At 34.8% G+C, this 12,956-nt stretch overlaps 1 protein-coding gene across 10 annotated transcripts in view; it reads right to left on the bottom strand.

The window, feature by feature from the left end:
- Nucleotides 1–12,956, bottom strand: part of ATRX (ATRX chromatin remodeler) — a 236,322-nt gene that overhangs the window by 170,077 nt on the left and 53,289 nt on the right. For 7 of the 10 annotated variants that reach the window (XM_036439867.2, XM_036439869.2, XM_036439876.2 and 4 more), the window contains 4 exons: nucleotides 9,604–9,659; nucleotides 7,925–7,977; nucleotides 6,194–6,318; nucleotides 3,383–3,496 (listed from right to left, as the gene is read on the bottom strand). In XM_036439867.2, coding sequence (XP_036295760.1) covers nucleotides 3,383–3,496; nucleotides 6,194–6,318; nucleotides 7,925–7,977; nucleotides 9,604–9,659 — 348 coding nt within the window. Of the gene's footprint in view, nucleotides 1–3,382; nucleotides 3,497–6,193; nucleotides 6,319–7,924; nucleotides 7,978–9,603; nucleotides 9,660–10,841; nucleotides 10,845–12,956 lie in introns of all 10 variants that reach the window. The other 3 variants (XM_036439872.2, XM_036439873.2, XM_036439875.2) reach the window with 2 other exon arrangements.

Here is a 12,956-nt window from a genome sequence, read left to right as displayed (position 1 = left end):
AATCTTTTTAAAAACAGATAGTCATCCCCTACCCCTAAACTACTAAATGGAAATCTCCTAAAATTTTTTTAAAAGTTTTACCAATGATTCTGATGTGCAACAAAGTAAGGAGGTAGAGTATGATTCAAAAAAAGCCAATGAAAATGCCTGAATTCACAAATAAAAGCGAGACAACTAAAATAAAAAAATACAAACTCTGTCTATCCCTAAATAAAAGATAAAAACAACATAACATTTTTTACCTATTAATTTATTTAGTTTTCTTACTTTTAAGGTCCAAATCACTTATGGGCCCAAACATTATCACAAATATTTCTATTTTGCAGAGGTTACAAAAGTTTATCCAATATATAAGGGTACCATCATACTTTCTAGAAAATTTGACTTGCTACATAAGCTGCTAATATTATATTTTAATCATATTGTCCTGCATTAGTGTTTGATCTTTAGTATTCATATATTTTGTATGTTTTAACATAAACACATATACAGTGTGCTTTTTCATTTAAAATCATTGTATTCACATAAACTAACTGGATGAATAAAAGCTAGGGTTTGAATGTTCACCCAATGTTAGATAATATTTATTAAGCATCTTCTAAGTGCTTTTTGCACATATACCACTCAAGAATTAAATAAAACTATGTGCTACATTGAAGGATTTCACCCACATGTACACAAGGAATCATATCCAGCAGTGTTTCCCAAAGTGTGGTACGCGTACCCCCAGGGGTACAGGAAGAGTTTGGTGGGGATATGCTTAGCTGCACCTAATTTTACATTCTCATGAGTACGAGGGGTACTCAGAGTTACGAAAATTATAGAAGGGGTACACATATGTCAAAAGTTTGGGAAACACTGATATAGAGGATAGTCACTGCAGTATTAATTAGGAAATTAGAAAATTAGAAAAATTTGGGGGGGAAATGGAAATAACTTCACATTTGGGAAATAGACAGTGGTTTACTCATACAACAGAATTCTACAAAGCAGTAAAAAATAAAACAACTAGATATACACTTAGTGACATGGATACATTTCAAAAACAATGTTGAATGGAAAATGTTGCAAAAGGATATATACAACATACTAGTTTGTATATGTTTAAAAGAAAAATAAATGCTTTATAAATATATGTACAGAAAAAAATATAAAAACATGCATTGGAAATCATACATGCACACGCACACACATACAAACTTCAAGATAATCATTACCTTCAGGGTGGTAGGAATGGGAAACTGATGAAACTAAGACTGAACCAATATTTCATTTAAGAAAATATTATAAAATACTGAAATGTTCCTTTGCTTTATGTATTTGTTTCTATATGTGTTTTAAATTTTTATTTTTAGATATAAAGTATCTTAATTATTATAATATAGTATGTACATAAAAAGGAGGCATTGTTGTTTTGAACTCAATATATTTTAATAGTTTTAAAGAGGAAACAAAATTATTGAGAAAAATAGAAAATCAAGTATAAAGTATATTTTCAAACAGTTAAACTAGGAAAAGGATGTCTAAAGAGACTATGGTACAACAGTGGCTCCTAAAATGGTCAATATAGCTATATATTTGTGTTTAATTTTATTTCCAATCAATATAAGAATATTTTATATTTAGTTTACATTCTTGACAGTTTCCTAAGTTAGTCTTCAATTTTTGAACTAACTTTCCTTGGAAATCTGAATATTAACTAGCAACTCAGTACCTCAGTACCTCAGATCACTAGTTTACTCATACAAGTATATATAAGTGAACATAGTTATATTTCCTGTGTGATTTCTGACAGCTTAAAGATATACTAAATCATTAAGACAAAAACCAACATGAAAGATTTAAGTGCTACTATATGGCTATAAACATAGGTATTTCCTTAAGCACAATGTAAACATTCTTACTCAATAAATTGCTCCAGAAACTTATCAGCTCAGACCAAATACAAGCAGCACATCAAAGTAGCACTAGGAACACCCTTCCCGAAAACTCTGGTTCTATTTTAATGTACTTATCTACATTTTCACACACTGGCTGCTCCAGAGTTCCTTCCCAGAAGATACCATTTAAGTATTATCTTTAATACAATGTAGTACACTTAATTATGTGTCCTCTCAGAAGATCTAAGATCAGAAAAAAATAAATTCTGCTACTGGTCCTTACTATCATTTTCTACTTGCCATTTCTCTTGTTTTTAGAATACTATTTAGTTTTGGTGATCTTTGTTGATGCAATAGTAATTACCCTTCTATAAACTAGATTCTCAATAAATCTTCCTTATATATGAAAGAGAGAGAACACCCCATTGTGGACCAAAAAAAACCTAAACATTTCCTTGATTTCCTTTCACAAATAATAAATTATTTAACCTGAAAACTGATCATATGTATTTTATAAATACAGATATGTTTTCCTAGTCCTATCAACATAATCATATAACACTAAAATAAAAATCTACAAAAAATTGCACCAATATAAGAACCATGCTATAATTTCACAATGAACAGAATAAATATTAAGCAGACAAACTTCCATTACACTTCTACTTAGAAATTTAGTGTCATGCTCTATCTTAGAGATTGATTCCTTTTATAATCATGGATTCTGGCTGTTAATATGCCCCAAAAATACATATAGACACTATTTAAAAATCACAAACAATGGGATACATACTCCATTGTCATGAATTTCTAAAAGAATTCTACTTATGCTAACTTTCTACAGATGATAAGCCAATATAATTGTGTGTATAAGTGAGAGTAGACAGACAAAGGAAGAGATGACGTTCAGGGAAATGTAGAGAAGGTTACTAACTCTAGCTCCCTTATCTTTTCTACTCAACCTGCATTGCTATCCTTAGATCAATACATCTCCAACTTTAATGTACATAAGAATAAACTGGGGCAAATTTCTGACATCATCCCCAGAAATTCTAATTTGTTTGGATTGGAGTCAAGGGACTTGAATTTTTAAAAAGCACCCCAGGTAATACTAATGCAAATGTTCATCATTCTGTGAAACAATGTTTTAAATACGTATAAAGTTACATGTATGCCACAGGCAAGATTTTGTCCAAATCTAAAATTATTTTGGGGTGAGGGAACACATAGTATTCTGACATATAGGAAATACAGAACTAAAATGTGCAAGAAGGAAATGCTAGTCTTCTTGAGATAACTTAATAGCCACTGAAGGCAAAGGTTTTTTGATAAATGGTAATAACTTTTTCTGCTTCAGAGCTCAGAGAAATTATTTTTAAGTAGTGCTTTTTTAATAAACAATCGGCAGAAAAGTGGAGGTATTTTTAATAAGCACATCAGATTTTCCAATATGGTCATAAACAGCAATTTAAATTCATGTTTTCATTTTCACTTGTATTTACCTCCGCGTTTTTTGAGATTTTCAGTTTTCATTTTACTTCTGCTTCTAAATTCAGGCCCTTTAAAATCATCTTTGTCTTCATTCAGCACTGGCTCTGGTTGTACAATCACTGTACCTAGAATGATTTCATTTAAAAAACCATTACACATATTAAATGTGCACATGAAGTACAAGACTTCAGTTCAGATAAAGCCAACATTGCTGGTACATATAGTTTTGTTTCTTTCAAGCTTTCAATACTTGTATAAGGACCTCTTAAGAGAAAAGGAGACAGAGAAATAGTAAAAGGGCCAGATGTTAACAATCAGATTACTTTTTGGAATATTGTTTTTAAAAATGGGAGAGGGCGGTATTATAAACTAATTATAACATAAATGTGCAAATAAAGCAGAAAATCTCAGCCCAGTTTTGATTTTTATAGTGCCTATATGAACATCCATGCTAAATTCCATAGTTTATAAAATAAAATGACCAGATGGGAAATTTTAAGAAGATATCCTATTCTTCTCATAATCCAAATTCTAAACTAAAAAAAAAAATGTTTGAGATTCTTTTTATTTCTCAGTTACAGTTGACATTAAATATTATATTATTTTTAGTTGTACAACACAGTGATTAGACATTTATATAACTTACAAAGTGAGAAAAAGATTATTAAGAGATGTTTTATATTGCTTTGGATGAGAATAATGGGGGGCAATATGAGAAGTTAATTCTGCTATTATTGTTGTACCTATTCTGAAGCCTTTCCCAACTTGTATGTCAAAGTTTCAGTTCTCTACAAAGTCCTTAAAGAGTTTCATACAAAAGGGTTCTTTAAGATACTTAAGCTCAAGTGCTCTAACAATAAACTGTAGGATAACATCAATTGCTAGTCCCTGTGGAAATATTTTAGAAAGACTGTACTTTCTTAGCTATAAAGCATGTGAATTTAAGACCAAGGTTGTTCATTTAATTTTTCATTTTAATCTCTTAAGAAAAAATAAAGCAGGGATATAGAAAAAGGGTCCAGGTCTCACATTTATCTACATTGCTGAGCTTAGTAATTGTGCATTATAGCAACAATTAAGAAAGTAAAACCTGGTAATCAGGAGAGGTTCCCCTGACCCATGTGTCAGTGTTATTCAGCAAGCAGATTTTTACAAGGAAGAGCAATCAGTTAAACGCATTTTTGAGAAAAGGGGAAGAAGGCACAAAGGACTGAGTTTTCACAAATGGGTAAATTTACATAATCTCAAAAAAAATTTAATCAACCACAACCATTTCACATATATACTCTCAGAGAAGCTCCAGCACTTAAAAAAAGCTAAAGATTTATAACTAACAAAAAATATTAGGATTCTTTCTGAAGTTTCTCCTCTAAATGGAAACAAAGCAGCAGAGTGGATTCAGCTTTGGATTCAGGCAGACCTGGGTTCAAATTTTAGCTTCTCAATTGAAAGCTGAAAAGTTCCTTGAACTCTGAATTTGTTCGTTCTTCTCTGCAAGTAGAAACAGCATCTACCTTACAGCACTGTTTTGAGGATTAAATGAGTTAATTTTTAAGAATCTGGTATCTATACACACTCATTATAACAATAATTATAATCACTCAAATTTAACCTCATGGAATGAGTATATTTCTGGCTTAGTGGGAGAGTATTATGCTTAGAGCAAGTTAGTAACATCCCACACCAACTTTCTTCCACAACATCATTAAAAGAAATATTTGAATTCCTAGTTCTTAGCTAACCCAGTAGCCATCATGAAGACTCCCAGTGACAACCACTGACAATGAAGCAAGCCAAAGTGAACCACTGCCTATAGGACTCAGACTCCCATGTTAGCAGTTTCTGCCCTTGGCAAGCAAAACCATTATATAATATTATCACAGATTATTTGCAAAAACCATGTAAATGATAGGCCCATCTATTTTCCTTCTTTCTCTCATTTACTCATTTTTCCTCACTTCATTCTTCAGCTACTGTAACTTCTAATTGGTCTTAGTCAAGCAATGTCTTATCCTCCTACCCACCATTTTTTAAAATTTCTATAGTCAAAAAATGTGTCATAAAAACATAAGTCCAGACAGAGAACAAAATTTACTAAACAATGCTGTCAAAATAAATTTGAAAAATCTGCTAAGAGCCATTACCTATTTAATAAAGAAAATAATCCAAACTTTTAACTCTGAAACACCGTGAAATTACCAAGACCCTTGTCATTCTCTCATGAGGAAATCATTCTGCTCTCAGACTTGGACTATGAAAAACTCAAGATATTCATTTGGCTTTTTTGTCGCAATTTAATTAACTATGTTTAAAGGTTAGAACTGTAACAGTTGAGAAATATATGACAAGGCTTTTTAAAGGGATAATTACAAAAAATACACCTAAATCTATCATTAATAGTTAATTTTAGCTTTGACTCTTAGGAAATTTAAGAGCACAGTAAAACTAAACTCAATTTTAAATGTTTTTGTTTAAAAGTTTTCAGAATATTCATTATGTTTTTCTACAAAGCAAGCACATTACAATTTACTGAACCAAAACTTAATATATTAAAATTTTAAACCAACTTCCACAATCATGTATAATGAAAACTAAAATCTCTTTTCTAGAACCCAATCAAAAGAGAAAATAAATGTTCTTTTCAAAGCTGACTGAATATTCTAAATTAATAACCTCAATAACACACTATCATTTCCATCACTATTAAAATGCCAGGTTGGTCCTTTACACACAATTAACAAAAATCAAGTTCCAATTTTATAATAATGATTTATTAAAATACTTTTCAACTTAAATTCATATGAAAAAATAATACACATTACCTTTTGGCAAGCTGTGCATAGTAATATCATTTTCTGAATTGTCATTAGAAGCATCTTCATTTACAGTCTCATCCAAAGGTTTTTCATCATCGGATTCTACATACTTTGTTACAATCGAAGGTTTCCTATGAAAGAATTACATCCATAGAATTATGGACACTTCTGACAATTGGAACAACACCCAAAGATTATAAATAACAGGTTTAGATTGAGCAGTGGCTCTTATGTAGAAAAAATATCAAAATCACCTAGGGAAGCAAACATCTCTATTCCATATTACTGAAAATTACAACTCAGTAGGTAGGACAAGACATGTGCACTAAAATAAGCTGCCAAGGGATTGTGAAGGAAACTCCTGGTTAAGAATCATTACTTTAGAGCACATGAGTCAAACACAAGGCCCGCGGGCCAAATCCGTCCCGCCAGGCCTTGCAATGTGGCCCGCACCGCGCTGTCATCACTGCACTCCGCTGCGTTTCCATCACAATGACAGTTTATGACTGTTCAGTAAACCATTCGGCCCGCGATTTAGGCTGGATTTTAGATTTTGGCCCCTTCTCTGATTGAGTTCGACACCCCTACTTTAGAGAATAAGTTAATAACAATCAAGCTGTGTTTATTAAGAGATATTCCCATCCTGGCCAGGTAGGTCAGCTGGTTAGAGCATTGTCCAGATACCCGGGCTCTGGTTGCAGGTTCAATATCCAATAAGGGTACACACAAGAATCAATCAATGAAGCAATGAATCAATATTTCTATCTCTTCCTCTCTTCTCTCTCTCTCTCTCTCTCTCTCTCTCTCATCAATGAAGTAATGAATCAATGTTTCTATCTCTTCCTCTCTTCTCTCTCTCTCTCTCTCTCTCTCTCTCTCTCTCTCTCTCTCTCTCTCTCGATCTCTCAAAATAGAAATAAAATTTTTAAATGATCCCAAATGCTTCAGAGCAGGACAGTTTTAAAAAAGACAGTCTCTCTTATGAGAAACAACAAAAGTCCAATAAAGTAAATTGAAAACCTCTAATAAGAATTATACTACACAGCCCAACCAGTGTTGCTCAGTGGTTGAGCATCGACCTATGAACCAAGAGGTCACAGTTCAATTCCCAATCAATGATTCTCTCTCATCACTGATGTTTCTATCTTTATCTCCCTCTCCCTTCCTCTCTGAAATCAATAAAAATATTTTTTGAAAGAAGAATTATGCTATATAGCGTAGTATGCATTATAGGATGCTTGGAAGTAGTTTTAGTCATTGTGTATAATTCACTGGCAATTTTACACAGATGAATATTATTTAACATTCTTTGATCTCCTTATAAATTCCTCATAACTATAATGGCTACCACTTCCAATCTTAGACAATTTCACATAACCCTAAAAATACCATACTGCCTGCCTCATGAGGCATTCAATATTTCATTTCCCTTTTCCTCCTTTTTCAAAGCACATATATGATCTAAAATAAGTGATATATATATTGTAAAGGCCACTAGCACCTAATAAATCCTCCCCAGAAAATTCAATAAGAATTCAAAGTCAGAATGAATAATTATTGAAGCCAAGTGATAAATAAAAGATTAATTATACTATACTGACCATTTTAATATGTATGTTTGTATAAAATAGTTTACTTAAAACAAGAGTACTTCAAGTAATTTTTTTAAAAAGTTATTCTTAGAAAAAATACAATCTGAAAAATAAATTAACTTTTTTCCCTACAACATCAACCAACCTCTTTGATCGTGATGATCCTGACGATTTGGATTTTCCTGAAGAGCTAGCTCCCTAAATGTGAAAAATAAATACAGAGGTGATTAAGACTTTGAAAGAAATACCCCTAAAATTAACTAATAACCTATGACAAGACCTCTGATATAGTGATATAATAATATATACATGTATACATATATAAAATATTTTTCTAAAAGAAACTTAAAATCTCATTCCCATTTGACTCCCAGTTTTTCTGGCTTTAAAATAATTTTCTGAGTTTTATTAAATTGTTAATATTAAATTTTAGGAGGTGAGCCCCTCTGGGTCATGGTTTAACCATGAGGTCATGGTTCGATTAGCCAGGAGGTCATGGTTCAATTCCCGGTCAGGACATATGCCAGGATTACAGGCTTAATCCCCAGAAGGAGCCATACAGGAGATAGCCAATCAATGATTTATCAATGAAGTTTCTATCTCTCTCTCTCCCTTCCTCTCTGAAATGAATAAAAATATATTTAAGAAAAATTTAGGGGGAAGGAGAGAAAACATTTCTGTATCATGTTCTTAGCCCAAGTCAACAAAAACAAAAACAAAAAAAGATCTAGAAATAATCAGATCCCAACAGAGTTAGGGAGTTTTAAGGATATAATGTGTCATTTTCTCTACCCTAATTATGGCACAAAATACCTTCTACAATTTGATTTAAGACACTAAATTTAGCCGAAACCGGTTTGGCTCAGTGGTAGAGCGTCGGTCAGCGGACTGAAAGGTCCCAGGTTCGATTCCGGTCAAGGGCATGTACCTTGGTTGCGGGCACATCGCAGGTAGGGGGTGTGCAAGAGGCAGCTGGTCGATGATTCTCTCTCATCGACATTTCTAGCTCTCTTTATCCCTCTCTCCTCCTCTCTGTAAAAAATCAATTATATATATATATATATATATATATATATATATATATATATTTTAAGAAGACACTAAATTTATTCTTACTTTGCCAGTATAATAAATATATTTTACTGGATTAAATATTTTATATTAGGTAAAAAGAATACCAAAATCATAGTGTAGGCCTGGATATCATATGAAAGATCTCAGGACAGGTTCCTATGATAATGCTCAAGATACCCTGACTATCCAGTTTAGAGAAGTCTCAGAATCATGGAGTTTTGCCTGTAACAATCACCTTCAGCACCACTATTACAATATAATAATGTTTAAGTATCTATTTGTAAGCAAGCCTTCAGTTGTCTGACTTTTGGTATACTGCTGAACCACAATAATATCAAAATCAATAAATACCTTCTAAAAACGAACAACTACCCAAAATAAAGTACCATAATAATACTTGGGTATAACAGTAAATTTAACACACGCATGAATTAAATATTAATAGAAACAATCGCCGAAACCGTTTTGGCTCAGAGGATAGAGCATCGGCCTGCATACTGAAAGGTCCGAGGTTCGATTCCGATCAAGGGCATATACCTTGGTTGTGGGCCCACCTCCAGTAGGGAGTGTGCAAGAGGCAGCTGATCATTGTTTCTCTCTCATTGATGTTTCTAATTCTCTATCCCTCTCTTTTCCTCTCTATAAAAAAAAAATCAATAAAAAATATATTTAAAAAATAAATAGAAACAATCTAAGACATTACTATAGTTGTTATTAGCAATTATTTTAAATGTTTCAAATTATTCTTACCTCTTCCTTGCTGTTTTCCATCATATCAGAGTTATTTCCAGTACCAATGATTTTATCTTAAAAGAGAAGAAATAAAAACATTTATCTCTTCAATCCATTATCAAACAGAACAGCAAAACCTACAACTCCATGACACATTTCTTAATCTATGAAGCATGACAGTATTCATTAATTTATTCCTATAAGAGTTGTCTAAAATCACTGTTAAATTTCAAAAAAGAGTAGTCTGGTAGCAAACCATTCCCTATTATAATTGTCTAAGGTTTAATCTCTTAAAAGAAATTTTAAGCTTCATCTCCTACGAAAAATAAAATCATACTACTAATAAATTGTTTGTCTCTGCCCTAGCCAGTTTTGCTCAGGGGCTAGTCTAGCTAGAACATCAACCTGTGAACCAAAGGATCCCAGGTATAATTCCGGTTAAGGATCTTAGTTGGAGGCACCTCACTGGCCCAGGCCCTGGTCGGAACTCATGCAGGAGGCAACCAATAGATAGTGTTTCTCTCACATTAATGTTTCTCTCTGTCTTTCCCTCTCTCTTCCACTTGCTCTTAAAAATAGCAATGTAAAAATATCCTCGGGTATGGATTAACACACAAAAACAAATTAAATAAATCAATAAATACATAAATAAATAAATTGTAAAAAAAAAAAAAAAGATACTGTAAAATAACAGCAAACTAACCTAAAGGAAACACAGAGAAGGAAATAAAGATTAGAGAGGAAATTAATGAAACTGGGCATAGGAAACCGATAGAGAAAAATCGGTGATACTTGATGTGGTCCCTCAGTATCTGTCCCTCTGTGGATATCAAAATCCTAGAGGGCTGAAGTCCGTTAAATAAAATGCCGCAGTACTTGCATTTAACCTACACACATCCTGTCATATACTTTAAATCATCTGTGGATTACTTTCAATGCCTCAAATAATATGACAGCTACATAAATATCTGTTATACTGTATTGTTTATAGAGTAATGGCCAGAAAAAATATATATATACATATTCAGTACAGACACAACCATCACAGGCCAACTACATAGTACACATCACCGAAAACATAATTTCCCCCAAAAAATGTTCAATCCATGTTTGGTTTAATCCACAGAAGCTATAAGGAGACCCAAACTGTAATACTTTGAAAAGATTAACAAAATTGACAAAGTGTAAACTAGATTAGTCAAGAAAAAAATACAAAACTTGTAGGGAGCTGCTATAGGGTTAAGCCTTGGACTAACCTGCTGGCAAAGCCACAAACAAGTCCCAGCTTAGAGGGCACAGCCCTCTAAGCATAATTAAGCTTGATCTTGTGACTGCTCCCTAGATCTTTCCTGGTAGCTAGTAGGCTGTGGGAGGTGCAGCAAGTGAAACTTACAAGAACATTGTAAATTACCTTGTTTACCACTGACTATAAAATAAACCATCAGTTTGCACTCTGGATCTGTTCTGTGGCCTCTGCCAGGCACAGAAGATTCACCTAGACCCAGCTTATTCTCTTTGTCTTTTCTTCATCCTTCACCAACCCTCTCTCAGACTCACCAAACCCTTGGCTTGCTGGAACGGCACAAAACTCAAATACTAGAATCAGAAATTAGGGAGAAACCAAGATGGCGGCATAGGGTAGACACCCGAATGCAGCCTACCACAACAAATTTGAATTTAGAACTGAAAAACAGGGGAGGCATTGCCCTGAAGTGCCAGACGGCTGGCTGAGAGGAGGCTCTGCCATCTAGGAAGGAGAGAGAAGGCACGCTGAACCTCAGGAACTGTGAAGGTATGGAGAACTGTGTGCGCGAAAAGGTGCTGGCTTAATCCCGGTGCGGAGAGGAAGGGCCGGACCGAGATTGCTGCTGGTTTACTCCCTGCACGCAGAGAGGGCGGGCCAGGCTGAGTTCGCTACTGGCTTACTCCTGGCGCGGAGAGGGCGAACAGCTAACGCGGCTGGCTTTCTTGTCCGAGAGGAAAACAGAATCACCCTATTGCTCTGATAAACGGCCCCAGACAGGGAGAGGCCAGACTGTCAGGCAGTGGGCAGAGATCTCTTGGAGGTGTGTGAAGCCAGAGGCCATTACTGCGGGACTTGGGGAGGAGCCGAAGGAAAAACAAAGTTTGTCTGCACCAACCCGAGACTCCGCCCTACCTGTGGCTGAGCACAGAAGCTCTCCCAGAGGCTGGCTTTCTCTAAGGAGGGACTTGCAGGAATCCAAAGCTTGTCTGCACCTTTACCAAAGAGGTGCGCGCGCACCTGCAACCAATCTTCCAAAACTCTCCACGAACAGGACTTTTCTAAGGCGAGACTGACAGGGAACCAAAGATTGTCTGCGCCACCCCGAGACCCCGCCCTATTCAAGCAGAGTACAGAAACCCTCCTAGCTGAGACACTGCTGATCCTCACAGCCAATTGGCTTGGAGATCAACGCTTCCCAATGATACCAACAATAAGCAAGGCTTAACAACAAGACTGCACACACAGCCCACAAAGGGCTACACCAAGACTGTCCACTGCAGGTAACTGAGAAGGCTGTGCTTCTGGGCTCTAGCAGAACACCTAGCACACAAAGCTATTCCATCAAATCAGGGAAACAACTAAAATGCAGACAAGAAGAAGGACACAAAGGAAGGAGATGGAGGAAAAGAAAAGATTGGACATTGAGTTCAAAACTACAGTTATAAGGTTATTCAACAATATCCTAAAAAAGGCCGATAAAATAAATGAGACCTATGAGGATATGAAAAGGGAACAACTAGAAATAATAAGGGATCAACAAGAAATGAAGAAAACATTGTCTGAAATAAAAAATATTATACAAAGTCCTAAAAACAGACTGGAAGATCGCAAGAATCAAGACAAAGATTTAGAACACAAAGAGCCAGAGGACACTCCTCTGCAGAAGGGAGAAGATAAAAGAATCCAGAAAGTTGAAGATAGTGTAAGAAACCTCTGGGACAATTTCAAGCGAACCAACATCAGAATTATGGGGATTCCAGAAGAGAGAGAGCAAGATACCGAAAGAGTACTAGAAGAAATAGTGACAGAAAACTTCCCCCACCTGGAGAAAGAAATAGACTTACAAGTCCAGGAAGCCCGCAGAACCCCAAACAAAAGGAATCCAAGGAGGACCACACCAAGACATATCATAATTAAAATTCCAAGAGCAAAAGACAAAGAGAGAATATTAAAAGCAGCAAGAGAAAAGCAGGTAGTGACCTATAAAGGAGCACCCATAAGACTGTCAGCTGATTTCTCAACAGAAACCATGCAGGCCAGACGGGAATGGCAAGAAATATTCAAGGTGATGAATAACAAGAACCTACAGCCAAAAATAATCTACCCAGCAAAGCTATCACTCAGA

This window comes from Pipistrellus kuhlii, unplaced genomic scaffold (genome assembly GCF_014108245.1).
Source record: "Pipistrellus kuhlii isolate mPipKuh1 unplaced genomic scaffold, mPipKuh1.p scaffold_m20_p_16, whole genome shotgun sequence".
Lineage (NCBI taxonomy): Eukaryota > Metazoa > Chordata > Mammalia > Chiroptera > Vespertilionidae > Pipistrellus > Pipistrellus kuhlii.
Note: the sequence above shows the minus strand (reverse complement) of the source record. Positions and strands in the feature narration are given on the sequence as shown.